General features: G+C 42.9%; 1 protein-coding gene across 3 annotated transcripts in view; it reads right to left on the bottom strand.

The window, feature by feature from the left end:
- Positions 1-6,570: 6,570 nt before the first annotated feature.
- The window catches only part of TAF3 (TATA-box binding protein associated factor 3), a 127,597-nt gene continuing 106,518 nt past the window's right edge, over positions 6,571-27,649 (bottom strand). For 2 of the 3 annotated variants that reach the window (XM_074573230.1, XM_074573231.1), the window contains 3 exons: positions 14,756-15,011; positions 9,455-9,561; positions 6,571-8,691 (listed from right to left, as the gene is read on the bottom strand). In XM_074573230.1, the coding sequence (XP_074429331.1) occupies positions 8,577-8,691; positions 9,455-9,561; positions 14,756-15,011 (478 nt within the window). In that variant the 3' untranslated portion in view covers positions 6,571-8,576. The remainder of the gene's footprint in view (positions 8,692-9,454; positions 9,562-14,755; positions 15,012-27,649) is intronic. The other variant, XR_012585301.1, reaches the window with a different exon arrangement.

Genomic DNA, 27,649 nt, shown 5'->3' with positions numbered 1-27,649 from the left:
TGAGTCCATCGCGCTGCCATACCCTTGTGCAAGTGTGTGTAGGAAGGATCAGTCACTGGAGCTCCGCGCTCCCCTGCTCTACACACCGAAGTCAACGCCACTAGGAGAAACAGGAGCCCTTTCCATGTAAGCGAACCGAGCTGGCCGGTATCAAGTGACTCATTAAGAGCTTACAAAACTTAAGTAGACCATAGTGTTGCGCTCTAGTAGTGGGAACTTCTTGGCTTGAAAGGCGGATTTGATACCTGCTATAAGCTCACCTTGGGCCTCACCATCGTTAGCAACAGCAGATCTGCCCTTGGATGTGCTTGCAAGAAATTGCAATTTTAACTCTAAATAACTAAGTTTTCCAAAGACCCTGGGCACAAAGATGAGCTGGATCTACACTGGGCAAATGATGAACTCCAAAGCCTGCAATGCAGGTGATGACGGGTGAAGGTGGAATCCAGCTGTTCCTACACTGGACAAATACATCAACTCAAACTCCGTGTTTTCTCAGTGGTTTATAACATTTCACCCTCTGCTCACCCCTTCATCATTTTCCCATCCAAGCCCCTCAAAAGAATGAAAATATCTCATGATGATTAGATTCATTAGAGACCCATGAATCTCATTTTCTATATTCGCAGAAGCCACCCTAAGGAAAAAATAGCTCCATGCCCTGAGTGGTACAGAAGAAAATGTGTTTGGCCAGATGTGGAGAAAAGACTCAAACTGCTGGAAAGGTGGCTGCCAAGTTTACAAAGGACAGCTGAAACTTTGCCACCAGCAATGTGGATCATGAAAAAACTACACGTTTCTCCTGCACTTTTGTTACCACAATAATACGGTTGGACTCGATGATCTTAAAGGTCTTTTCCAACCTAAACGATTTGATGACAGAGGAAAAAGACACCACAGGCTTCTGAGCACTGGTTTCATCACGTAGCCATGCTACCCTGTGTGTCATGGATGGAAGACTGAATACACCTCAGATTTACTCCTTTCAAGGCATATTTGCTTTAGCCGCTGTTAATTGAGAAGCTCCACAAAAAGGACAAACTTGTCATCAGTGGCTTTCAGTGTGCTGCTCCTAAGTGCATTTCTGTTGTCCTTGCCCCAGATGCATGCTTGCTTGAAAGGGGAGGTATGTATATTGCCTTCAAAATAGCTAAATAATCATCTCAAACATATCCTAATTGGAATCACTGTGGCTTGGGACGCACAGGGCAAAAATGGTCCATCCTTCTGGTGCCCACAGGTCGTGTAGCCAAACCTTGAAGAGCCCAGAAACACGAGATGCAGAGAATCAAACGGAGCAGGATCAGCTTCCAAAGGGGCTGGTAGGCAGGAGATGTTTTTCCCAATTCTAAGGGAGACAAGAGTTTTGTAAAATAGATCCCCTGTGGTCTGAGGAAAATGAGTAGAGTCTGAATAAAGGTTAAGCCAATGCACTGTGATGGCTGCTGGAGCTCGTGGCTTTGCCATGTTTGCTATGAAACCTCCCGGCAGACTGAAAAAACATCCTAGATGGGATATAGGCACGATACCTGAACTTTAGGTTCAGTCTATCTGAAAGACATTTCTCCATTGTAAACTCTCCACCAAGTCAGAGCATCTCCAAGGGACTCTGCTGGTTCAGCTCAGGTCTTCGCATATGTCGTGGCTATATTCCTTAAATGTCACCTCATGTATAAGATAGCTGCGACACCTTCAGTGGGATCCTCGGCACAAAAGCCTTGCTTTGGGATATTTTTTTTGGTCAGGCCAAAGCAATCCTAAAAAAGCAAATAAACGCGGTGTTTAGCCAGCGGCAATTGGGAGGGTTGAAGGGATGTGCTTCCTCCCGAGCTGTGGCGCTGCAAATCCAGCCTTTTAGAAAGCAGGTGGCACTAAGAGTCGATGGTCGTGCTGGGTTATTAGATACTGAGGCCAAGGCCAGGATTTTGGGCTTGACTGAGCATCTGCCTTTGCAGAAAGTACAGAGAACAACAGCATCGCTTCATTCTCAGCATCCCAATACATGCCCACTCCAAGCACTCACTCCGACATTTCACAGCCCACAAAGCCCAGAGAAGGCAGCTATTGTATGGCTTATGAGGGGTGTATTTTGATGTCCCCAAAGTAATTGTACGCAAGAAGCTGTTTTTCCAATAAACCCCACCAGATATCCCCAAAAGAAAAAAGAACTGGCAGCGAAATAAGGTCTTGATGTGAGCCCAGCCAGGTTCCTTCTACAGAAAGGCTCAGACTCGGTCTTTCCCAGCATCAGGGTGGGATTCATGTTGGAAAACTTCTTGGATGAGGGTCAACTAAAAGCTGCAAAGCCAAAGATCTGTCTGGTTCAGGAGTGTAGTCGGTGGTTTCCAGCTCCCAACCTCAATGAAAACACAAGCGCAGAGAAAGGCTCAATTGAGGAGCAAGGTCAAGGACAGGCCCAGCACTGGGGGAGCTCCTAATAGTTCTGCAGTTTGACCCACCCCATGTGAAGGGTGCTTTTCTCGTTATTTAACCCGTGGGAAGGTCTGGGCTGTCTTTACAAGCTCACCTGGGGCCAAGGCTGAAGGGAGCTGAAGCCAGAGCGGGAAACGTGATCCTCCTCCTGCGGATGGAAACTGGGACACGCACCGATCCTGCGCCCAAACGCACCAGCAAAGCCACGACAGAACTGAGAATTGCGTCCAACTTCCCTGATAACAAGACGCTATTTCTCCCTTTGCATACGTGCAACTGTCACCATGTGGACAACAAAACCTATGAGCAGATGGATACCCCTAAGATGGCAATTCATACAGCCTTTATCAGAAAAGTGCTGTAAATGACATCTCAATCAAAAAGAAACAATTGCACACTATTCCCTGCCCCTATTTCCCAATTTGTTTCTGTATAAGGAATGTTTTTTATTTATTTTTTCTTTAAATTTGGAAACCAAATTTAAAAAAAATTCACAGCAAATAGTGCCCGGTCCCACACTTGGGGAGGGATCAGCTTGAAGGAAGACTGAAGGTCTCCTGCCCGCTGCTGCCAGAGGCCCTGGGTGACACAGGGGTGGTGGGATGGTGACACCCCATCACACTTGTCATTAGTCCCACAGTGAGCAAACGACAGGCACAGTGAATTGTCAAACCCAGGCTGGCTTAGGGAGGAATCGACAGGCAAGACTTTCTAACTTATAAACCAAATTCCTACTCGTGACAGGTGATGAAACCTAAAGTTTTGGAAATGTGTTTCAAGTCTCTTTCTCCCTCATCCCCTTGTTCAGGCAATAAAATCATCTCATTATTTTCTGTCTGGTTTTATAAATCTGTTTCAAAGTCCTCATGGGAATGCTCACATTGAGAACACAGCCAGGAGCTGTGTGTTCATTAGAAAGGACTTTCTCCTTGTGTTTTAAAAAATACGTGGAAGATCTTCCAGCTATTCTGGGTTTAATTGACATTTTGCTTATTGAAAAATTTGCCTCCTTGGTCGAAGCTCGAGGCAAATCTCCACCAAATCTCAACTATCGGCACCTGGTCGGTGCCACCACATTGCAATGCAAATCTCCCTCTGTGCAAGGCACCCAACAGCTGCTGAGCCACTGCGGTTTTGGCAATGGCCACCAGAAACCTGAGTTAAGGGTCAGAGTCACCAGAGCAAACAAGGACTGGAAGGAAAATTATGGGGGCGACTGCCAAGGGGGAGTGGACGAAGGGGGCACAGTGGTCTTGTAGCCCCCAGCTCTCCTCCACAGAACATCACAGGATTTAAAGTCCTGGTGCAAAAGGTCACTCCATGAACAAGAAGAGCTGTATCCTAGAACCATAGAATTGTTTGGGTTGGAAGGGACCTTTAAAGGCCACCTAGTCCAACCCCCTGCCATGACCAGGGACATCTTCAACTAGATCAGGTTCCTCAGAGCCCCGTCCAACCTGACCTTGAATGTTTCCAGGGATGGGGCATCTCCCACCTCTCTGGGCAACCTGGGCCAGTGTCTCACCACCCTCATCGTAAAAAAATTCTTCCTTATATCTAGTCTAAATCTCCCCTCTTTTAGTTTAAAGCCATTACCCCTCATCCTATGGTAACACAGCCTGTTAAAAAGCCTGTCTCCCACCTTCACCCAGCGTAAACCTTGAACAGGCTGAAAGAGCACCTTCGAGGGAAAGCCCACCAGGATCAGCTGCCACGGCTCACGTTTAAAGGTTTCTGCTCCCATCAGGCAGGTACGAGCTGTTTGCCGGCCGTAAATCTCCCGTTACAGCCTCCTCTGCCATACAGCACACAGGGATTAGTAGCAGCTTTCTACTTTTTAGGTTACGGCTGAGCCGAGAGTCCCCAGAAGAAAGGGAGAGTTTCCTAAGCAGCATGACTGACAAGACTGCGAAGAGGGAGTTTATTCAGAGCATTATCTAATTCATTCCCTGGCGAAGGAAACTCATCTACTTTCGAGACTTAAAACTTCTAAAGAAAACTGCTATGATCTAAAGAGATTGGCCATAAAACTATTTGTATTGAAAACTTAGCCAGCATGCCTTTAGTGAACTTCATTCATTAACATTCTTCCTGGCAAGGTTTCCATATCTCAGCGTTCATTTTATACTTTAATTTGGTTAGTAGGTCTTTGTTTAATCGTCCTATTGAAAGGAGAACAAAGAAGGTTTAGGTGATACAGCGAAGTAATACACTATATTTTATCTCTGGAAAGCCCAGACAAAGTCAGCAGGCTCTGATACCCTCCGATTCAGGTTTTTTTTTTTTTTATTCCCTTTCTCTTCCAGGACATTTGGAATCACAAATCAGTTGCGGAGCATAAAGATCCTCACTGTACTTAGCTGTGGACACCTTCAGGAAAAGAAACACCTTGTCAAGCAGAGCAAGGATGCTTTGAGCACCACATACAGCCCCGAAGGAAGATTATCTCAGGAAAAGCGCATCCCCGGCACTCCGGGGATGGATGCTCTGCATTTATATCTCTGCCCTCCCAATAAAAATCACTAGTTGCGATAGTTTCTTCGATTTCTGAGCTTTGTGCTCACCGTCTCGATATTAACGCCATGGGTTTTTCGGGGTGTAAAACTCATTAAGAAGTTGCGATTTTGCCTAATGACTAACACGCTTTGCAGCGAGCAGCCAGCCCGGCCGTTTTCTCCAGCGACCCGCAGGCACAGCCTGCCCTAAAGGAGGATTTACGGGATAAAAAGGATGAAAAAAAAACGCCAACCCCTGCCTTGTTTCACAATAAAGGGAGCTGCTCCCCAGCCCCAACGTCGGCCGCGCGAGCGGGCAGCTCCTGGGCTGGTGTAAACTGACACAGCTCCAACTGACTCCCAACTGACTCCAGATAATAATCTGGCCCCAGAGTAAAGGCAGGATTCAACAAGCTTTTCTCACGGAATAGCTTTTACGTTCTTTTCTTGAATATTCGCTACCAATCCTGGCTGTACTGCATAAATCCACTACATACGGTGCATCGGTAAAGGTGGGAAAATTCTGTGTCTTCTCTGTACACCATGGGTAGATGGCGAGTTGTTTTCTCACTGAAAATTCTTTAATTCTTTACTTTCTAAACTTTTAAGCAGTTCTACTCCAACTACCCGTGGAAATAGGTGTTTTCCAGAGGTAGCGCTCACAACGGACTTTCCTCTTGGATGAAGCCGCCCTCTCAAGGCAGGAAAACCATTCAGAGACATTGATGGTCTACCATGAAGTGGCAGACACAAACCAACCTGCAACCCACCCGCCGTGCCCTCTTCCCATGGACAGCAGTGTCCAAAACCCAAATCCTAAATGGATTCTATCAGGATTCTATAATGGATTTCACCATGAGGGTGGTGAGACACTGGCCCAGGTTGCCCAGAGAAGCTGTGGCTGCCCCATCCCTGGAGGTGTTCAAGGCCAGGCTGGATGGGGCTTTGAGCAGCCTGGTCTAGTGGGAAGTGTCCCTGCCCAGGGCAGGGGTTTGGAACGAGATGGTCTTTAAGGTCCCTTCCAACTCCAACCATTCTATGATTCTGTGATTCAGAGGAACGCAAATGCCCACCCATAAAATCAAGCAGCGAACCACGGGAGCAGCCCTAACTCTGGCAGAGTTTATGAAGAAGAAACACAACCCGTGAAGTTACAGTAGCAAATACAAACATCTGGGGAAGCAGCTGGGCCTTGGGTGGTACAAGGGGCTGTAAAGAAGGTCCACGCCACACGGCTGCTCAGGGGATAACTATTTTTGGAAGCCAATTTTTCTTTTATAGCACTGATTCCTGATACACCCCAGCATAAGGGGAAGGGGAGGCAGGCTCTGCACGGACCAGGCCTGGCTTCCAACTGATGACCTGGAGGTGAAGGGCCCCTTCTCCCGTTACTAATCCCGTCAGCCACACAAGCCTCCTGAAAATGATGCTTTGGTTTTATTGCCACAGGGGTCATTTATAAAATCATAAAACCCAGGGTAGGAAACCAACCCGGCGGCAGCAATGCAGAAGCTTGCACAGAAATAGCTGAACGGCCGTCGGAACGGCAAAGTTCAGCCCTCCCACGGCACCTTGAATAATTTAGTTGATTAAATGTGAGAAGTTCTGATTAACAGAGGGGAGGAGGAAATGGATAAACAACTTACCAAAAGCTAGTTCTTTATTATTGCAACCAGAAATGACCAAAGACTGTGGTTTTTGTATTGTCTGCACATTACACGCGGAGAAAAACAAGAATCGGGTTTTGCAACATTCAACAATTCAAAATAAAATTAAAAAAATAATAATAATCAAACCCAAGAACTTTCTTGACTGCTAATTAGCAGGGACGGAATATAAATGAGGTGGCATTGAACAAAGAAGGTAACAGCGCACTTTTAATAAACCAATTTCATCCATATCTCCACTGATTTGCAATTTAACAGTTCTATCAGCAAAGCCTCATTTCCCTAACTAAACCGGTACTTTTAAAAACATGACTAATTCACGCTCATTAACATCAATTTGGATGCATTTAAAAAATAACGCTTAATATCTGCGCAACAGGTTAAAGGGCCATATTCTCAAACATCAGATGTTTCTCACCGTACGGCTTAAAGTAGAAATATCCCCAAATTAATCAATGAAGTCTAGATGTTCCCTATGGCTTCGGGAAAAAAAAAAGTTGTTTGTTTTTTTTTTTTCCAGATTCATTCTTATATTTTACTTAGCTCTGAGACCCATTGCACGACAACATCTAATACTGCCTTTTTTTTTTTTTTTTCCCCTCTGCAATTCCCCCCTTGTTTTCAATGGGGAATACAATTTGATATTCACTTTATTGGTCTTTCCAAGGGGATACGCAGAGTAACACACCTTCTGGCCTCAATGCTCTTCCGCATCTCCTCCATCTAAATGTGAGCCCGATTCTTTTGGCAAACTCACTAAAAAGAAAAAGAAAAAAAAAAAGGCTCAGCTACAGATTAAGACGCTGTAACTACCATTGTAAGTGCGCAGCCCCCTGGCCTGAGCTCGCAATTCCGAAGGCATTTAAGCACACGTATAACGAAGTGTGGGAACAGGCTCCTTGAAGGCAATGGGATTACTCACTTCTTAAGAAGTTACCACATGTTTAAGTATCTGAATCGAGGCCTAATTATGGTGCTGGCCGTCTCCTCCTGCACGCACCGCTGGGGCAGAGCTCGCCAATCCCTTAAAGCCATAAGGCCAGGCCTATGTCGCACGGGCTTTCAATAGCTGCTAGGTTTGTATTCTCAGGCAAACCAGAATGAAAATCCTCAAGCCCTAAACAATAATTAAAAAAAAAAAAAAAGTACTTTATAAATATCAGGTATTCACACGTGTGAAAAATCTTTTTAATGGGAAGTGTTTTTACACACCAATGAAATGTACAAGCAATGAAAAGGTACATTGACAAAGACTAAAAAAAAACCAACAAAACAAAACAAAACCCCAAAGTATAAAATATATTACAGGTCCACCGAAATAAATTCACACGGGAGAAAAAAATCGACACAATAGAAACTTTCCTTTTTTTAAAAAATAGAAGATATATCACAAAAGCTTGAACGTGTTTATTTTATGTTAGTACTAAAAATCAAGGAAAAAAGCTTCATATATTCTCATCACAAAAATATTTACCAGCCACTTTTTATTTCCACATTATGATTATCTGGCTCAGCAGGAATAGAGGCTGAACTGCACCCAGACTACAGAAATCATTCCAGAAGGTCTCCTCGGTTTACAACTTACTGCAATTTACATTTTCTCCTCCTCTCAGCACCTTACTGCGAAGGTTCGAGAGGGATTAATAACAAATCGAGAAAGAATGGGACAGATATCTGTATTTACAACATTCATCTTTGTTGCTGCCGAGCCACGGGAGCGGGAGCGGTACCATGAATTACCCAAGGCTTCATAGCGCTCTGTGCAAATATCCCTCGGTAGGCGAAAGACAGCATCAGAATGTACCAAAAATCCAACCCCTTGGGCTCGGCCGGTCTGCGAAAGGAACCGGCCGCTGCCGGAGAGCATCTCCTTGCCCCCAGTTCACTCCGGAGTCCCCAGCCCCAGGCTGGGTTCCCCCCCAACCCCGGTGATGGGGTCGGTGCGGCGGCGAGCGCAGGGCTCGAGTCGGCTGCGGAGTCCTCAGTGCGCCTTGTGCTTCCTCTTCTTGTGTTTTTTATCTTTCTTTTTGTTGGCACACTTGGAGCAGAACCACTGCATCTCTTCCGGGGGTGCAGTCGTGATCCCAACGCAAGGCCTGGGAAGGACAGAAAAACATCGCGGGATCTCAGCGGAGTAACACGGGTTTTGTTTCTTACCCAAAGAAACGAAACTTTTCAATGGGAGACAAGCTCTGGCCTTCAAATTAATATAGCAATTATATTATCATTATCTTAATGAACATAACGAGCGGAGAGAAACCTGAAAAACACTTGCTTTGAAACAACAACAAAAATAATGTATCGAAAGGACACTCAGATAAAAAATGTTATTTTAACAGAAAAATACGAGTGCACTTTCAGGTATAATAGGCTAGATTTAAAAGAATTTCAAACACTTCTTTAACACATCTGCAAAAAATCTTATGATTTTATGTAGCTGTTTAAGAAAACGCCTAAAATGTAATTAATTCCCTCCAAGCCTTTTATAAGGGCTGACATTTATATTACTCTTCAGACAATGCTTTGTAATTTAAAATGTCTATCTGTATACACTATGCTCATAATCCTGTAGTTCTCGCAAAATTACCGGAATCAGCAATATTTCCCAGCAGTTTCAAAAACAACTGCTATCACCAATGCCCGTTAATTAAAAAGTAACTCTTAAAATCTGCTTTTTCAAATTCCAGAGAAGCCGAGACAAAAATATCTTCCAGATTATTAAATTGGACGCAGCAAAACCGTTCAAACATTCCCGGCGTCACGAACCGTAAAGAAAAAAAAAAAAGAGGTGTTTTTTTTAATAATATAGCCCTAAATCTGCCAGGGAACGGCAAAACAGGATGGAGGAGAGCGACTTACCAGTGATACCAATCATCGCAGTCGTCACAACCTATCATTGGACTGCCATCATCTGGCTTGTTACAGCCAGGGCAGATCCAGATCTGGTTACCCCACTCGTCTCGGATCTGGTGCAAAGAAAAAAGCAAGTTAGTTGGTTTGCAGGGCTGAGCAGGCAGCAAAATCGACATTGTTTTTTTGTTTTTTTTGTTTTTTTTTTTTTAAATAAAGTAAGTTTTTTGCTAATCCCACAAAGCTATTCGGCGGCCACCGTTGTGATTTATGAATTCTCTAATTGTAAGCGCTCAGCGGTATGTTTTAATTTATTTTCCTACGCTGACAAAAGCAGGCGTTTTCCTGTATTGTCCTGTAAACCAGTAAAGCCAGTTGTACCACCCCGACCTCAGCACAGGCACTCACGTATAGCAGCCAGGGCTGCGGGACACAATTCCTTCTCTGTCTATATTATCCCGACTTTTTAAATTCTACCCAGTTAATGGCAAGACGGAGCAACGGCAGCCTCCTGCGTAAGACACCAGCCTTAGATGCACGTAAAATACACAGCGCCATGGGTATATATCGCCGTATTACTTATTAGCCAAAGTCTTCAACTTCAACTAGCTGATAAGATCAGGATATAAAAAAAGTTGTTACTGAGTAACTTTCCATTCCCCTTATGACATTTATGTCACAGTACAATTTACTAAAGGGTAAACGAAACAAGAGAGGCAGATCATTTACAGTATTAGGCAGCTGCTTACTGGATTTGTCATATTCAGAGCTTTATGATTTTTTTTTTAATGTTTATATCCTGCTAGACCCATTATTTGGATTTTTAAATTTCAAGTGGTTTCTTTAACAGTTCTTTGGTAAAAACATACATGCAAAATGTCCCAAAATCCGCCCAAAGAAGCACAATTAACAATACAAAGTACAAAATGTCCGGGTTGTTGCCCTGATTTCATCAGCCCTTTACGAAGATTTCCACATTATCACTGAATCTCAAAAACATAAACTGTTTCGTTCTCAGCTTTTGTGCATTACTGCATTTACACATATCTAAGGCAATAATTTTTTTGCTATCTGTAGAGATTACAAAAATGATATTAAAAAGTAGTAGATGAAAAGCTCCGAATGGTTTTGGAAAAAAAAAAGTCACTACACGGTGGTCTGTACATCTTACACCACTTCCCGAAAAATCAATAGGAATGTACCAGAGCTGCAACCAACACATCACTCTCCACTGACTCCTCTTAAACCCCTGATTTTTTTTTTGTGATTTAAAACTAGAAAATACAAAGCCCAGGAATATTAAGCAGGGAACAACCCCCGTCCCAACAGCCAAATGGAACAGTCAGTGTCACACAACGAACCCGATTTTAGAGCTGACTGATTGCAAGAATCATTCCTATCTACGCGTCGAATCTCACATCTGCAAAGTCATTTTAAGTTGGTAGGGAAGCATTTGCTCTGCAGGTCCATCCTCTGAAAAGGTCCGGAGCCCTTTCTTGTGGGGCAATCCTGCTGCAGAGAAGCGATGCTGAGGGCTTTCAGGCTATGACCCGCTTGAGCAACCCAACGGGACTGGGATCATGCTCCAGCACCGGCATCGGCACTTGGCAGGCGGGTGCTGCCTGCTTCAGGCACCGGTGGTGCCAGCTGTAGGCGGTGCTGCCTGATGTCACCCCCATTATGGGCTGGAGCGTGTCCAGAGAAGGGCAACAAAACTGATGTCTCCCATCCCTGGAGACATTCAGGGCCAGGCTTGATGAGGCTCTGAGCAACCTGATCTAGTTGAAGATGTCCCTGCTCACTGCAGGGGGGTTGGACTAGATGACCTTTAAAGGTCCCTTCCAACCCAACACATTCTATGATTCTATGAAGCTGGTGAGGGGTCTGGAGGACAAGTCTGATGAGGAGCAGCTGAGGGAACTGGGGTGGTTCAGCCTGGAGAAAAGGAGGCTGAGGGGAGACCTTCTCGCTCTCTACAACTCCCTGAAAGGAGGGTGTAGGGAGGTGGAGGCTGGTCTCTTCTCCCAAGGAACAGGCGATAGGACAAGAGGAAATGGCCTCAAGTTGCGCCAGGGGAGGTTTAGGATGGATATTAGGAAAAAATTCTTCATTGAAAGGGTTGTCAAGCATTGGAACAGGCTTCCCAAGGAAGTGGTGGAATGTCCATCCCTGGAGGTATTTAAAAGATGTGTAGACGTGGCACTTACGGACGTAGTTTAGTAGTAACTTGGCAGTGCTAGGTTAACGGTTGGACCTGATGATCTTAAAGGTTTCTTCCAATCATAACAATTTTATGATTCTAGAAGACACGCTCTAACTTATCCAAACTCAGCTTTTCAGGTGGGATGTTCATCTGCAGAATTACCTGCCTCAGGCTTTCCGGGGCTGGAGAGGGGCAGGGTGGTCTATAAGCATCGAAACCTCTGCCTGTTTGTTAAACAAGAACTTGGGCCGCTGAATGAGAATGTTAAAAATATTGCATAACTTCTCGTTCCTTAATGAGGCAAGGGTCGTGGAAGGAGGGACAGTATGTGATTGCCGAATGCTATTTTAGTACAAACCGCCGAGAGTTAATGATAAGAGCACACTTAACTGAGATGCTATCCTACAGGGAGATCCCACATCGTATCTTTTTTTTTTTTTTGAACTATAAGATCATCCTCCTGTCCTCCCTTGCAGAAGGGAGTTGTGCACCTCTGTCACACTGGCTCCAATCTTACCTCCAGAAGAGCTTTCCCATGCGATGTGGCAAAAGCCATTTCATCATCCTCTGCCTTGGATTCCCTTCATGCAAGGGGCTAACGGTTTTTAATTACTCCCTTTTCCCCCATCCTCTCTCCCAGCTTTTAGACTTACAAAACGTCTCGCATCAGGAATCTCTCTGCCTGTGCACATAGTTGAATCCTGACGGAGTAAAGCCCTGGTTTCAACTGTAATGTTGAAGAAAGAGCCTACATGTGCCTACATGGAGTCTACATGTCCTCTAAATTCTCCGTAAGGTGCTAAGGGTATCACCCGTATCGCTCTCTTACAACTCCCTGAAAGCAGGTTGTAGCGAATGGGGGTCGGTCTCTTCTCCCAAGTAACAAGTGATAGGTCAAGAGGAAACGGCCTCAAGTTATGCCAGGGGAGGTTTAGATTGGATATCAGGAAAAATTTCTACACCAAAAGGGTTATCAAACACTGGAACAGGCTGCCCAGGGAAATGGTGGAATGTCCATCCACAGAGGTATTTAAAAGATGGGCAGATGTGGTGCTGAGGGACATGGTTTAGTGATGGTTTTGTCAAAGTTAGGTTGATGGCTGGACTCAATGATCTGAAATGTCCCTTACAACCTAGACAATTCTATGATTCTACAATTCTAAGTACCTAGGAAAAGTTCTAGGTTTTCTTTAAATTAACATCATCTCTAAAGTTATTTGCTTTAAATGTTCACTGAAGAAAATTGGATGCAGTACAGTATTTTTGAAAATGTTTCTTTTTTAGAGTGAATTTCCAAGCTTCTGGGCACTGCTGTAACAGGTAAGAGTGACACTGCATGTACGGCCGTGCCACAGGAGGTGAGGATGTGCACCCTGCATCCTAAAGACATGCGCAGCCTCTGTGCGGCCGTCTGGTGCTGTAACCAACTCGGGAGTGAAAGGGAGCAGCTGTTTAAATAGAAACCAGTAACACGATACAATAGTTGAAGTCCAGCAGGGAAGAGCACCTTTTCCATTAGAAATGGCAGGGTAGATTTACACTAGGAATCATTATAAAAACAAGAAATAAAAAAAAAAAAAAAGAAAAGAGAAAAATCACGCATATGTTGGAATTAAAGCACAGGGAACTGTAACAAAAGCAAGTTTCAGGTGTTTTAAATGGTGAGATTTTTAAACTGCTACCCACTGCAGATAAGCAAGGTGTCACCAACCAAGCTGGAACTTAGCCAGGAGAGGGAGGATGGGGATGGGCTGCATTAAAAGCAGCGTGGTCAGCAGGTCAAGGGAGGTGATTCTGCCCCTCTACTCCGCTCTGGTGAGACCCCACGTGGAGTACTGCGTCCAGCTCTGGAGTTCTCAGCAGAAGAAGGACATGGACTTGTTGGAACGGGTCCAGAGGAGGGCCACAAAGATGCTCAGAGGGCTGGAGCACCTCTGCTGTCAGGACAGGCTGAGAGAGCTGGGGTTGTTCAGCCTGGAGAAGAGAAGGCTCCAGGGAGACCTTATAGCGGCCTTCCAGTACCTAAAGGGGGCTACAGGAGAGATGGGGAGGGACTCTTTATCAGGGAGTGAAATGATAAGACACAGGGTGATGGCCTCATATTGAAAGAGGGTAGATTTAGATTGGATATCAGGAAAAATTCTTTACTGTGAGGGTGGTGAGGCACTGGAACAGCCTGCCCAGAGAAGCTGTGGCTGCCCCTTCCCTGGAGGTGTTCAAGGCCAGGCTGGATGGGGCTTTGAGCAGCCTGGTCTAGTGGGAGGTGTCCCTGCCCAGGGCAGGGGGGTGGAACTAGATGATCTTTAAGGTCCCTTCCAACCCGAACCATTCAGCAATTCTGTGATAATACCACTGATGCCATGGTTAATGGCATCTGCTGCTCTTCAAAGACCAGAAACGGTCAGGACTTCCATTTTACATTGCATCTAAAGCAGGTGTTCTTTTAGAGAACACAGTTCCTAGATCATGTTGGATGGGAGACTTTTCTAAAGGAATGAAGAAGTCTTAATGCTACCAGACAGAGGCCAAGTTCCAAGCATATGTCAGACAGACTAATGAACTGCAGACTTACGAACTATCTACAGACTTTCTGAGATGCACAAACATTTGCAATTTCTGTATGTTGAAGAAACCAGAAAAGAGATTAGTGGACTCTACACATTTCAAATGAGTCAAAATTCTTGATGTTGTATGAGGGCTTTGTACTTTACCTGACTGACAGCAAAATCTATGGAAAGCTTGACATTTGAGGTTTCAATTCAGTGCTTACGAAAGCATCTATAAAAAAATCTTCACTTCCAAAAATAAATGCTCTCACTCAGTTAGCAGAAAATACCAAGTGGGATATAACTGGACTTGTTAGAAGAAACTTAAACATTCAGCTGGAAACACAGAAAAAATTCAGTCCAAGTAGCAGAGTTTTAATTAAGTTATTAACTCCTCAAAACATATGCATGGAAGCACGGGCTCGATAGAGCAGCTTAACAGAGAGCAACATCACAAGTCCAGGTACCATCAGTTTGAGATGCTGTGTTCACCCAGAAGCCCAACAATTCAAGAGATGAATGTCACTGGCACTGGGACACAGTGCAGAGTGTGTTACCTACCACGTAAGTACTGACGGTCTCGGTCACCACGCTCCTAACCGGAGCTTTGGAGCCTCCTGCTGCGGAGACGGCTGGAGAGGGCGGTGGGATCAGGACCGGCGAGACGGTAGCCTGAGGAGGAGGAGGAGCTGGAGCTGGAGGAGGGGTGACATGAACGGGAGCTGGTACTGGTGACGGCACGGGTGGAGGCGTTTTGGGTCGGCTCACAGGAGTAGAATTTTTGGCCTCTGGAGCTGGCACCACTTTGCTGATGACTCTGTAGGACCAAAAATGTGAATTGTTAAGAGCTGATGGGAAAGAAAGCAACGATCGATCACCGACTAGACATAAAGAAAATACAGTGCAGCTAATTCACATCACCTTTGAACCACCAAAGAGGCCGTTTCAACTCAACACACGGACTGTTGTCATTGCTGCATCCATCCATGGGACAGGATAAAGCACAGAGCCATTACGAAGTGAACACCACGACAGCCTGAACCACTCTATGGCTCGCTGTCAGAGAAATATTCTCTGTGGCTTTACTAAACCTTGTTTCGTTAAGTTTTATTACATTAGCTCAATTTGTGGGAAATATTAGAAAGGAAAGTTAATCAGCTGTGAACAGCACTGATTTTAATCTTCAAACTGCGAGACGATATCATCCTCTTAAGATCCTACATTAGGGGGTTCTCCAAATATTTGCTAGTTTGGTATTTCTTTCCCCAAATGTTTATGAAACCAGCAGTGGATCTAGTCAGGACAAATAAATGACGCACACGATATACTCGGCAGTTAAAATATTGCTACTTACTCGAGTAGCTGAAGTAGACAGGATGTAGCTCTAGTAAATACACAGTATAGAATAATCTTGCCCAGGAATGGGGAATACATAAAGGACCCAACGTTTATTAATGAATGTTGATACACAGTGTTATTGATGTGCATGCAATTTAACGGACAAGACAGAAAACGCCCTTACCGTAAGGTTCTATGTTAGAAACATAGAGAAGGAAAAGGATGTTTTAGAAAACAAAACAAAAAAAAACCCCCTCAAACAAAACACAGGATAGGTCTATTTGTTTTACCATATTTTGGTAAATCGTTTAACTAACTTATTTATATTTGAATGGTAACTGTGGGAGTGCAAGTGATTTGTGACGGGACTGTAGGAAGAAGGCGATTTAAAGAAAGGTTAGACATTCCACAGAGGAGATCTTAAGAAAGCAAAAAGCAGAGACATCAGTAGGAAAACCACAACGAAAATCAAATTCCCACAAATCCTGAGAACCAGGAAAGTCCAGCTCCACCATCAATGGGAACTTTACATTCAACTGTAGAGTTTACTGCAGCTCTCTTATGATATGCAAAAGGCAGTATCACTACGAGCGGAGACATTGTCTGCATTTCAAGTCAATAATCCAAGCCATCGTTTGAGAAAGGCTTGGACTTCTACAGTATTTAATGCTTGGCTGAGATAATAAGTGTTTTTCTCCCAAGATATGCCACTTGAACTATTAAATCAGAACGATGGCAAGCTATAGTAAAAACAGATTTAGTAAAAGGAAACAGGGCAATGGGTTTGGTAGTCCTGCCTCGCCTGCCAACTGTAGCATCACACCTACCTTCTGAGATCTACTGTGATTGACCAGGGGAAGAAAACCAAGACCAAGGAAGTTTAGAAACTTGGAGTGGGGCAGAATCTAAAAGGCGTTAGATGATTTTCCGTCAGCAACACTTAGAACATTCACACCACTTCAGGTCTTAGTGATTGCTTCAGGTGCCTGATCTGGGAGCTCACGCTCTTTATACTTGTCAGTAAGGTGCTAGACTGTGAGTCAAAGTACAGGACTCCTAATTTATGTTGGCTGTGACTTGCGGAAGGAAGTAAATCCTGGGATTATGAGGCCATCCTCGGAGCAACCTACACACAAAACCCAGCCTATTTCTCCTGTTTGCGGCGTACATCCGAAAATCTACTGTTATCTCCCATGAAGAAAGCTTTCTCTTTGGCTCTTGAGTGTCCGTGATGTGTTTCTGGTTCAATGAAAGTCTTAGCGCGTGGCTCCCTGGGGCTCCTGCCAGACTGGCCACCCCAACTCAGATGCTCCTTTTGCGCCTTCCTCCTTTCACTGCTCCTACAGCGAGCCCTGGCTCCCCACGCTGAACGCCTAAGACTTTGGTGGCAATACTCCCATGGTTTGCAAAGTCACCCTCACGACTTGAGAGCCAACTCTCAATAAAAAAAAAAAAAATAAAAATCTTAGCAACAACAAAAGCAAGGAGAGGGACAGACGGCAAAATATTTGGCACCACAAAAGTCATTTGGGTGGTTTCAAACATCATTACCCCTTCTTTCCCTGCCTCCCTCTTCTACCCCCTGCAAGTAAACAAAGTCCTGCTATGAGTTCTTCAGGGAGTCAACCCTCCTCGAGTCTAGACTAGAAATGTATTAGCTAATAGGATTTTAAACACAACTTTGCACAGAGTGTAAACAGTTTTAAAGAAGTATTAGCTAATATAATTTGAATAAGAGTGACCATGCCCAACTAACATATGAAATTAAATTACATAGTTTCTTGGGCTAGATAAAGGCAGGTTCTTCTGAACAGGGTCTTCGAAGCCACTCTGTTAATAACTGCAGAAGCTACACGGAACATCACATGTGAAATCTTCCAAAACTACAAATATTCATTAGTGGGCGACACAGACTCATCGATTGGCTGGTTTGCTTGAAGTCTGCAATTAGGACATGTTCAGTATATAGGGCAGCTTGTTTATCTTGATTTTAGAGCTCAGTTATCAAAACATGAGATCGGCATTTCGGAGCACGCTTGGGCCTACCACTCCCTTGGGCTAATGAAGTTCAGAGACATTAGAGTCCGGAGTGGAGAAATGAATGGCTTTGTGCTCCAACATTAGAGGTGATGGAGTAATCTCAGCGAGGGTGGTTTAGCCTGTCCTCCCTCCTGAAGAAGGGGCTGCATACACGGCAACATGGAGGTGGGGAGAAATCAAAGGGAAATAGCGATCCCACAACTAATAATTAATGTTACTTCAGACTTGGAAAGAAACCTGATATCAAAACACTATGTAAATGACGGCAAGATTTATGAGCTCTATGAGGCACACAGCACACTGCAAGTAGGCGGTACTCACTACAGCGAAGCTTCGATCCTCCCGGTCCCCAGGTCCCTGCTAGATTTGAGCTCTACGTTTGGACATCACCATACACGTATCATTACCTTCTTTCCTAAATGTGCTTCTCATAGGCTTCCAACATCAGTGCTTGTGTATTAAAAGTCTCTAAGTGCAATACTAGATATGACAAAGTTTCACTCCACCCTCCAAAATCCAAGAAATCTAAAACTGAGGCTGGATTAATAATCAAACACAAATGAACATCAACCACCAACAACACACTCAGAGCCCTGAGACAAGAATTACGCTTCTCTGCAGGCTGCCTGGCATTGGCGCACAAACACGTTCTACACTGGAAGAGAAAAAGTCAATTAAAAGTTGTTTTTGAATCAAAATAGTTCCTCCAGACTGAAGGGGTGTGAGAAAACCCTTGGAATAGATGTGGTAATAAGAGCTTCCATAAATCATAACTAAGGTTACCACTCCCTTTAAGAAAAACCCCAGAATTAATGTAAACATTGTGTATCTGGTTGTGTCCGACCTAAATTCATTTTGGACTCCTTTTTAAATGCTAGGAGCTGTATTTCTTACAGAACCTCGGTGCCTTTAGAATTGAATGCACGCACCGATACACCTCTTTATAATGGTAGAGTGAATGAAAACCCACTTTCACCATTACTCCGGGGCAATCACCCCGTTCACAGCTACACAACCAAACCCAAACAGGACGAAACCCAAGAGTCGGCTTGCAGGCAAAGTGCAAATTCTACCAAGATTTTAAGTGTCGCGCCAGGTCAGTTGATTTATAATTGGCTCTAACTGGCATGAGCCGCTAACACGTTACATCTGGAGCAAAATGAGGCTCCAAGGTGTGGAATGGTTTCCTATCTTTGGAAGTAATTTATTTGATTTCATTCTGATCCTTATGGCTGAAAGCCCCATTGACTGCTTCATATAAACACGGGGAAAAGACATGTCCACCGAAAGGAAAGGGCTTTTCAAAAATAGGGTATGAGGCACAGAGCTGAATGATTGCTACGGGTGATGAGCTGCAAAAAAAATGCTGCATCAGTACTTCGAAAGGTCTAGTAAAAAATCACAGGGCTCTTTGTTTCTTGGAGGTAGAGCTCCAAAGAAGCTGTTTCACACACGCTCTGCCTAAAGGAAAAATGACATTTGAAAAGTCCTAATTCTTTTCTGAACCCGTGACCCATTTTTAAGCAAGGAGCAGGAGCTAAAGGGGTCTTTGTATGTAGGGAAATGACACCATCAACTGCACTGACATAATTAAAACTAGTGCAACTCACCCGGATTATTACAAGTGATATTATAATCTATTAGTATTGATATTCCCTTATCAATATAAATCCCTTGATGCTAGAAAGTTAAGTGGCCTAACTGCTTTATTACTGAAAAATCTCACACCTGGAACTGAGATCGTTGCACCAGAAAAAAAAGAAATACGCTAAGACCTATGGGTAAGAGTGTCAAAAACACCTAGGGGAATTAGGAAGATTTCCATATGGTTTAGATTCTTCACAGATTAGAGGTGATTTTGAAAATTTTATTCCAACCCTGGAGGAGAATCAGTGTAATTTAAGCTCTGTAATGCAGACTAATTCCCATATTACTTTTAGAAAGGGAAATTTAGTTTTTATCTCTTATGCCCTGCTGAATATTTTCGTCTGTGCAAACAAGTCGTATTGGCAAATACGAGCTCCACAAATACACGCTATGACCAGCTCATGCGTTTGCAGGGTGCCAAAACGTATGAAATCTCCAGCGGAGCCCCTAGCAATTTTGCAAGTGAAAAGACTTCAGTACTTAAATTTGAAATTTAAAAAAAAAAAAAAATAAAAAAATCATGTGATAAATTGCCTTTACTACACTGTTCTTCTCTGTCAAGGAAAATGAACTTTGAACAGTTATTCCAAGATATCATCCATTTTTGTGGACGCTGCCTGGTCTCATACAAATGGCACGACTTCCACGTACGCGTGTTGACTTTCAATGGTGCACATGGAACTCAACAGCCCATTCTCCATTTCTCCACTACAGCAAAACCCTGCAAGCATCCCTTCCTGGACAAACGAGTCTAGTGATTTTGCAGGCATCGTGTCACCTAATCCCATTCACAAGTTTATTGAGTTTCATTTTAAAACCGGTTAATCTTTTTGTCCCCACCATTACCCTGTTCCAGGATCTCACTGCTTTGGTGGCACAGCAGCCTCTTCTAATTTCCAGCCTACATTCATAGCCAATTAATTCCCATTTGTTTGTGTGCCAACATTGTTCTTTAGCTTAAATAGCTTTCTCCCTCCAAAATGTTTACTTGCCTGATGTATTTGTAGCCAGCAACCATATCCTCTCTTCACATGCTAGACTAAACACACAAAGTTGCTCTCCTCTCCTCTCCATGACACAGACTCCCCAAGCTCCCCCTAACAGCGCTCCGAGCGCTCCTCTGCACCTGCTCTTCCCAATTCATCCTTCCTGAACACAAGCTGCCTTCAAAAATTTAATATAGCATTTCAGATGAAGTATCAACAGGTTCTCATACGATGGCCCAGACGCTTCCACTATCTCTGTTAAAATTACCTCTTGCAACACATCCTACGGTCACACTTGTATCGTGTTGGCAACTCTGTCATCAACTAATGATCCCTCACCCACTGAATGCACGTAGGGGAGTGATACACCTACTGACCAGCTCTTTACCTCTGGCTGAACTTTCTACTGGTACACTTCAAATGCAAAGCCTTAACTGTAACTTTTCATTTACTGAATTAAATACCACTTTTTCCCTTCTATTCAAGAGGATCCAGTTCTTTCCAAACAATCATCAGACCCTCATTTGTACTGACATGGTCCTTCAACCTCACTGCCAACAAAAGGCATTGGTGTTCTACCTCCTTCTGTACAAAATTTTCAATGAAATTATTAAATCAAGCCCGTCCTGAAATACCTCCTTGAGCGTGTCGGCCAGTAACCTCCTCTCTGGTTCGACAATCTCTCTTACAACTCTCGGTTGCTGCCTTCCTTTGAGCTAGTTCCTTCCTACTGAGCAGTTCCTCTGCTAATCCCGTCTTTGCCAGCTTCACTGTGAATGTCCTGTGTGATAGTATTAAACGTTTTCCTGCAATCCAGCTCGGGTTTGCCATCTTTTATTCATCCAGAAGAGATCATTCCTTCTTTCAATGGTTAAGACGGATACCAACTTTATTCCAGCTACACACGTGCGAGTGTCTCACCTCGCCTTCACCGCAGCTGAGACCTTCCCTTGGAGGGGAACTGATTCGATCCTCACCCAGCAACTGCTGCTCCAGTCCAGGAGAAATCACTCTGCACTGGAAGGTGGAGGCAGCTGCTCTCAGCATTGGTGGTGGAAACAAATACTTGAGATGCATGGCAAAAAATCAGCCACTGCCAGCCACATCCCTCGCAGGGACTGCCAACTGGACCAGGCTAACCTACAAAATCAGTTGCTTTATCAAAGATTGCTATCAAGCCTATTAGCATGGTTTACTTCCATTTTGTATTTTATTCCATTACTTCCAAGCCTTTAATCAGCTCTTCCTCCAAAATTTGTTTTATAATTCCGCGCACTGTAGTCACCGCGTCTCCAGATCGCTTTCTCTCTCTTCCCTTCTTCAGCACTTCCATTTATTATATTATTTATTAGAAACAGATTTAACAACCATTGCACTTTAAAATGAAAAGAAATGTATTAAACATCACTTGTCACCGAGTCTGCGAATTCACAACCAATTTCTTCTAGAGCTTGGGAGAAAGATTATCCCACTCCTTGACTTCAGTGGTAAAGGTCCCTATTATTTTGCTTCCCAATTCATTATGGTAATTTCCATTGCTGTCAATCCACTGCTGTTCTCCGTCTTGTCCTAGTTCTCAGTGAAGGAGAGAATGAACATAGGATCAGAAGGAAAGTATTCTTTCTGTTCTTGGCTCATATATATATATATATAAATATATATGTATAGATATATTATCCTTCATCTTCTCCCTGTCTTCATTTCCATGGTCCTCCTTCCCCCCTTCTTTTCCTATTTGCTCAATATCCTTCGCAACATTTAATTCAGCTTGACTTCAAGCCTGATTTCACCATCTCCTGCCTTGAAGACGTAACTTCTTTGCTAACCGTCCTTTTCTCCTAGAGGTCCGATGCTTACTCCCAGCACCCGTTTGGAACGAATTATTCACACAATTCTGTAGCCATTTCGTACAAGTGGCCCCCTCCCACAGGCAGCAATCACCACTTCTGAATCCATTAGGTCTTCAGTCCAGCTGACATTTCTAGGTAACTCCTTTGGTTTATGGACATTTGTACTCTTGAAATTGAATTACAGGTTTCCTACTGTTTATTTTTCCATTACTTTAAGTGAAACAGAGTTCTGCCCTTGGCGTCCGCCCTCTGTATCTATTACACCAGGGTATTTCTCCCAACAACCACAAACACCTTTCTGCCGATGACTCCTAAATCTCCTTCCCATTCTTTCTCACCATTCTGACTTACATCTCCGGATGGTTCATTGCCAGTCTGACAAAACAAAACTGAGCTGGTAGCGTGGCGTCTTGGTATCTTTCATCTTCTTTTCTCTCTTATCATCAATAACAAGCTGCTCAGAGCTTCAATGTGAAAACCACCTGGCATTATCCCCTTCTGCTGAGCTCTCAACAGCAAAACCAGAAGCTGGTAAAACGTGCTTATGCTCGTGAGCTCTTTGCAAACTTTCTCTTATGTTTTCCTTGCAAACTGCCGTTTATTGTCATTTCTTTTGGGAAACATTATGGGATGCACGATCTAGAAGCTTGCTCATCAACCAGTCCTACATCTACCCTCTTCAATGGGAACTAGTGTAGAATAGGAATTCTATTAACTACCAAAAAAATCATGCCACCATGGTTTAGAAACCTCTAAAACGGTATTTTTTCAGCTTGTTACTGACAAATGTTTTTGTAAGAACCTGAACCTGGAGGCTCTGTACAGCTACACATCAATTGCTCATAGGACAACCTCAACAAATTCTTTTGTTGGTAGGACCATCTTTTTCTTTTCTCTCTACGGATGGCTCCTTCTCTACAGTGCTCTTGTCCACGTCCAGCTCCCAGGAACCATAACACGGATCCTTGAGTCTACACCCAAGGTGCAGAAGTTTAAAAACTTCAATAAAAAAGTGAATAAAAACAAGCACTTCTGTCAAAGACAAGAAGAAATCAGTACCTTTCTCTTGCAGCCATCTTCTATGGTGGTAAAGCCTATTTTTTAAACAAATACCCATCTGCTTTTCTAATCTTTCACACATATTTGATTGGTTTCTGTTGTGCTTTATAAGGGCAGCTGCTCATACTCATTTACACAAGCAATTCACTTATGTGTCTAAACCTGCCTGAAGTATGTTTTTTTTCTAATCGTGGTATACAGTATACATTTTTTTTTACTCTTGAGCAATAAGCAGTAAAATCAAAGAATCTCACAGTAAGTTGTTTCATTTTCTAATGACTCAAGCCTTTTTACAGATTCACTTTTGGAGTCATCACCCATTGTGGCCAGCAGCAAAATGAAAATAATTTGCTACAGCCTACCACCTACCATAAACAGGATGAATAATTAGTTGGGGTGGCTTCAGTAATTAAAAAAAAAAAAAAAAAGGAAGAAAAAACTAAAGGCTACATCTAAAGTTGGAAATAACTCATGCTCAACGAAGAAAAACCCCTCTTCTAAATCACCTTTAGAAATATGAACAAAAATGATTATTTACTTGTTTTGGTAAAATGGATACGGTATTCTACAAGGTGGTGGTTGTTTTTTTTCCATGTAAAAGCTCCAATCCTGCAGCAAGGGAGAGGCTGGAGAACCTCCACCGAAGGGAACAAGACTTCTGGATGGATACAAGACCACACATGGGGATTTTACTGCAGGATCGGGGCCAATATGTTACACTCAAAAGAACAATCGGGAAAGGGATATGAATCATACCCGAGACAATATCTTCATTAAAATACATTCAGCATTTAAAAAGGCATTGAAAAATCAGTCCTCCAGCTCTTAAAATTTAAAAGACTACAGAACAGAAAAATGCAGGTACGTATATACACACAAACACACACGCACAAAGATTTATGGAAGCTGTAAAGATCACTGGAATTCCTTAAGCGCACCTCTGCAGCCTCGGAGAGGAGCAAGATCATTTTTCATTGCTCTGCCTCCTCACTTAGGTGGTCTATTGATCATATCAAAAATGATTTCACCATAATATGCTCTGTTCTGTCTTACAGCCAAAGCTGGATTGACACCCAGAGCGTTAATTCTGCTAACGGACGGTTAACATGGTCTTTCTCTGCTAAGTGCTACACTGTAAAATAATTGGGATACCCATTAGTCCTGCAATAAACACAGACTTTCGCTGCCCGGATTCTATTGTTTAGTTTTCCCAAACAGTGGTTTACCCTTCTACATTTTTCTCCCTGAAGTATCACTTTTTCCCTCCTATTTAATTCCACAATAAGTTCTCCTCCAGAGCTTTGTGTTGAATAAGCAACGTCTCGCAGGGTAACCAACACCGCCCACAGCTGTGTCCCACAATAGCCCCATGCTGCTTGCATTACGTCTTTCGGAGGATTTGGTCACGGTGCCTTAACTGCTCCAAACACTGCTCTTATTCATAAAAACGTGCGGAAGGAGGGGCTTCCAGCAGGATTCCTTTACCTGTTTCCCCACCACAAAACAGTGAAATAAATGGAATGGGTCATGAGCTACTTGGCCGGTAATGCAAAGCTACGGCTTGACAAGTCAATAAAAAGCCAATCCTTTCCTCCCCAGCCACACGTAAGGAGCCAAGGCTAGAGGCAAACAATTTGGATATGCCTACGAAGGGAGGATAATGAACCCCATTATTCAGCTATTGTGGGCAAACACTATGAAGGCAGTAATCTCAATTATCAAAGTCTGCGTAGTTCTCCGCTAAATAGCACCCGAAGTCAAAAAGTTTCTTCACGCGGTTGGATTTATCCATACAAGAACAACCTTCTTAAAAATTAAAGCTCCTTGAATACCCACCAAAGATGCTACTGTAAAAGTAAGATGCATTCTTGGAAACTACATAGGGCAGAATTCTAGTTAAATTGAAGCTTATAGCAAAGTCCTATCTTAGATATCTAGCTTTTCTTCCGCAACTCCCAGGAGTCTGAGCAGTTTTCAAAAAATATATATTCACGTTACAGCAGCAACTACAGATCCTCAGTGAGCTCAGGGGAACACCAACATGCTCCTTGCCGAATTTCTTGTGTTCAACCAGGTCAATACAAAGTGTATCAATAGATTTACTAATACCTCCTTCTTTTCTCCTCCCTTGGTGCCACCACCTGATGTCTCATTGCGTATGTGTGTGTGTAGTTTTCCCAAGAAAACTCAATCTCTGGAGAGCCTGCAGCTCAAATCTTACTTAAATTAAGCTTGTTGCAGATACAGGATCCGTCATTTAGGCACCTGTTCTTTGGAAAACATTACCCTATAAAAAACTTGGTGGTACACTGCATGCTGCAGCTTAGATAATAAAGTTTTACAGAATTTCAAAAAGTATGACTAAAGAACTGTTTTACTGCAATTCTGTTGCTCAACTGCGGTTGCACTCAAAATAATGAATTCTTGAGCAAGTAACAGTGATGACCCAAACCATGTAAATTTATGAAAAATAAACTCCTCCAACAGTCCAGCTGTGTTTCAGATGGGGTTATAGCTCCAATGAGATTTTCTCAAGCTTCATTTCCTTTCAGGCTTCCACTTTTTCAGTCACACGCTATTTTGCCAACTTATAAAAATATGCATTGTGAGCACCTTATGGTGGTAGAAGTTCTTAGATGGACGATCACAGAAACTCAGTGTAATAAAACAGAAAGCAAGAGGACAGGTTCTCCTGTCCTCTTAGTCCCCAAAGTATGCTTCTGGGTCACCAATGTCACACAGAGAGGTCACAAAATAATTTGGTCTATACATGTATATGCCACTTGGCCTTGAGATTCTCTACCAAGGGCGTCAGCTAGCTATGCCGGTGGCTTTTGTCCTGGGGATATCATACAGTCGAGTGAGCCTCCAAATGAACATAAATTAGGCTCTGGCCTGACAACATCCTATCAAACGATAAAAAGCTCTTAGTGGAGTCAATTAAATGTCTGGATAACAAAACTTCTTCTACCCCTTAATCCTTTTAGGATTTTATATTACAATCCGTGGGTTATTTAATACACATTTTTTATAGACACATACGCATACATATCTGAGCACGCGTGTGAATATTTTTTTGGAGAAAGTCACATACCTACTCACTTTAAAAATATGTAAGACAAGGGGCAACTTCATCACAGTGGCAGGTCAGGTTTACAAGTTAAACACTGTTAAAATACCCGTCTTTCCCCTTCTCCAGTCTGGGTTCCAGGTTCCAGAGCTATAATGCAGTACGACTCTGGAGCAAATGCCCAACATTTTAAGGTAAATTTGGAGACCTGATTTCACAAAAAAATATGTATCTCCTGCTCCTAAGTCACAGAAGCACTGAAACAGCACCAGTGAGTGGTACTCTGCTTTGTGGTCTGGCATTAGTGTCAGAAGCCACGTGTTTTTTCTTAAAAACTGTATTTAAATGTAGAATAAATCTATCTGACGTATCAAAAATTACAGCACATACTTTTGCTGAAGTTTATGTCAACTGTGGTAGTAGCTGGAATGTCAATGCCTTACCCATAGATATGCTTTTTAAAAACGTCAGTGTATGAAAAATGATTGTGCTCAGGAAAAAATAACTAGACAAAGAGAAACCATGATGCAATTGAATAAAAGTATTCAATTCTCCCCATCATTTGCAGTTGATTTAAAATTTAAAAGTCTACACTACACTACACAAGGTGGTGCTTTGTTTTGTTTTGTTAAAAAAAGATAGCATTCTTTAAGCATTCTGTTAAAAAAAGATAGCATAGGAAGGATAGTTCCTCCCTACACTAACTCAGTTAGCAATCTACCTTGATAACACTGGAGTGGAAAAAAAAAAACAACAGTGAAAAACCCTTCAAACATATCATTCAAATCATATCTAAGAAGGCGGTCATAAATATTTTAGAACCCAAGCAAACTAATAAGAACTAGGCCCATTAAGGATAAGATCTTTTACAACAAATTAAATAAAACAATTTATTGAAGCCTGGACTTGAGATAAACTAGATTTACTAGCTGACCTTTTATTCATTTAAAGAACAAAATTAGCTCTAATTGCATTAGAATGGAATCCAGTAAATTTCTTCTAATGTGGCATCCATGCAAGTATTGCTGTAATTGTTTACAACTAAGATGGAAATGCTTTGATTATAATCTACTTTCTTCTTGTTTTACTGTGCAGTTAAAAGACTTGCAAAAAAACCCTAAAGTAGAACAGTTTTTCCAATATTGGCTTCTCCATTCTTCAGCAACATTACATTTTCATGTCTATTAACTTAATGTTATTAATAGCCATCTCTTTTGAACCGATGGGTGTTGTAAGAATATTGGTGCACCAGACAAGCTGGAATGTAGAGATCACTTTGAATCGAGGAGCAATATGTACTCGTATTCACAGGAACAAGAAAAAAGGAGACTTCTCTGCCACTGCCATCACTGCTTGGTATGTTGGTCCAAGCACAGGAGCCAAGTAGCAAAATAATAGAGAATAAACTGTTTGCTACCCTGCAATGGTATTTCCCTCACCTATTGCTGCGTTATTTGAGTAACTT

Source organism: Larus michahellis, chromosome 1 (assembly GCF_964199755.1).
Source record: "Larus michahellis chromosome 1, bLarMic1.1, whole genome shotgun sequence".
In the NCBI taxonomy this organism is placed as follows: Eukaryota; Metazoa; Chordata; class Aves; order Charadriiformes; family Laridae; genus Larus; species Larus michahellis.
The sequence above is the reverse complement of the archived record's forward strand: the minus strand, read 5'-3'. Positions and strand labels throughout refer to the sequence as shown.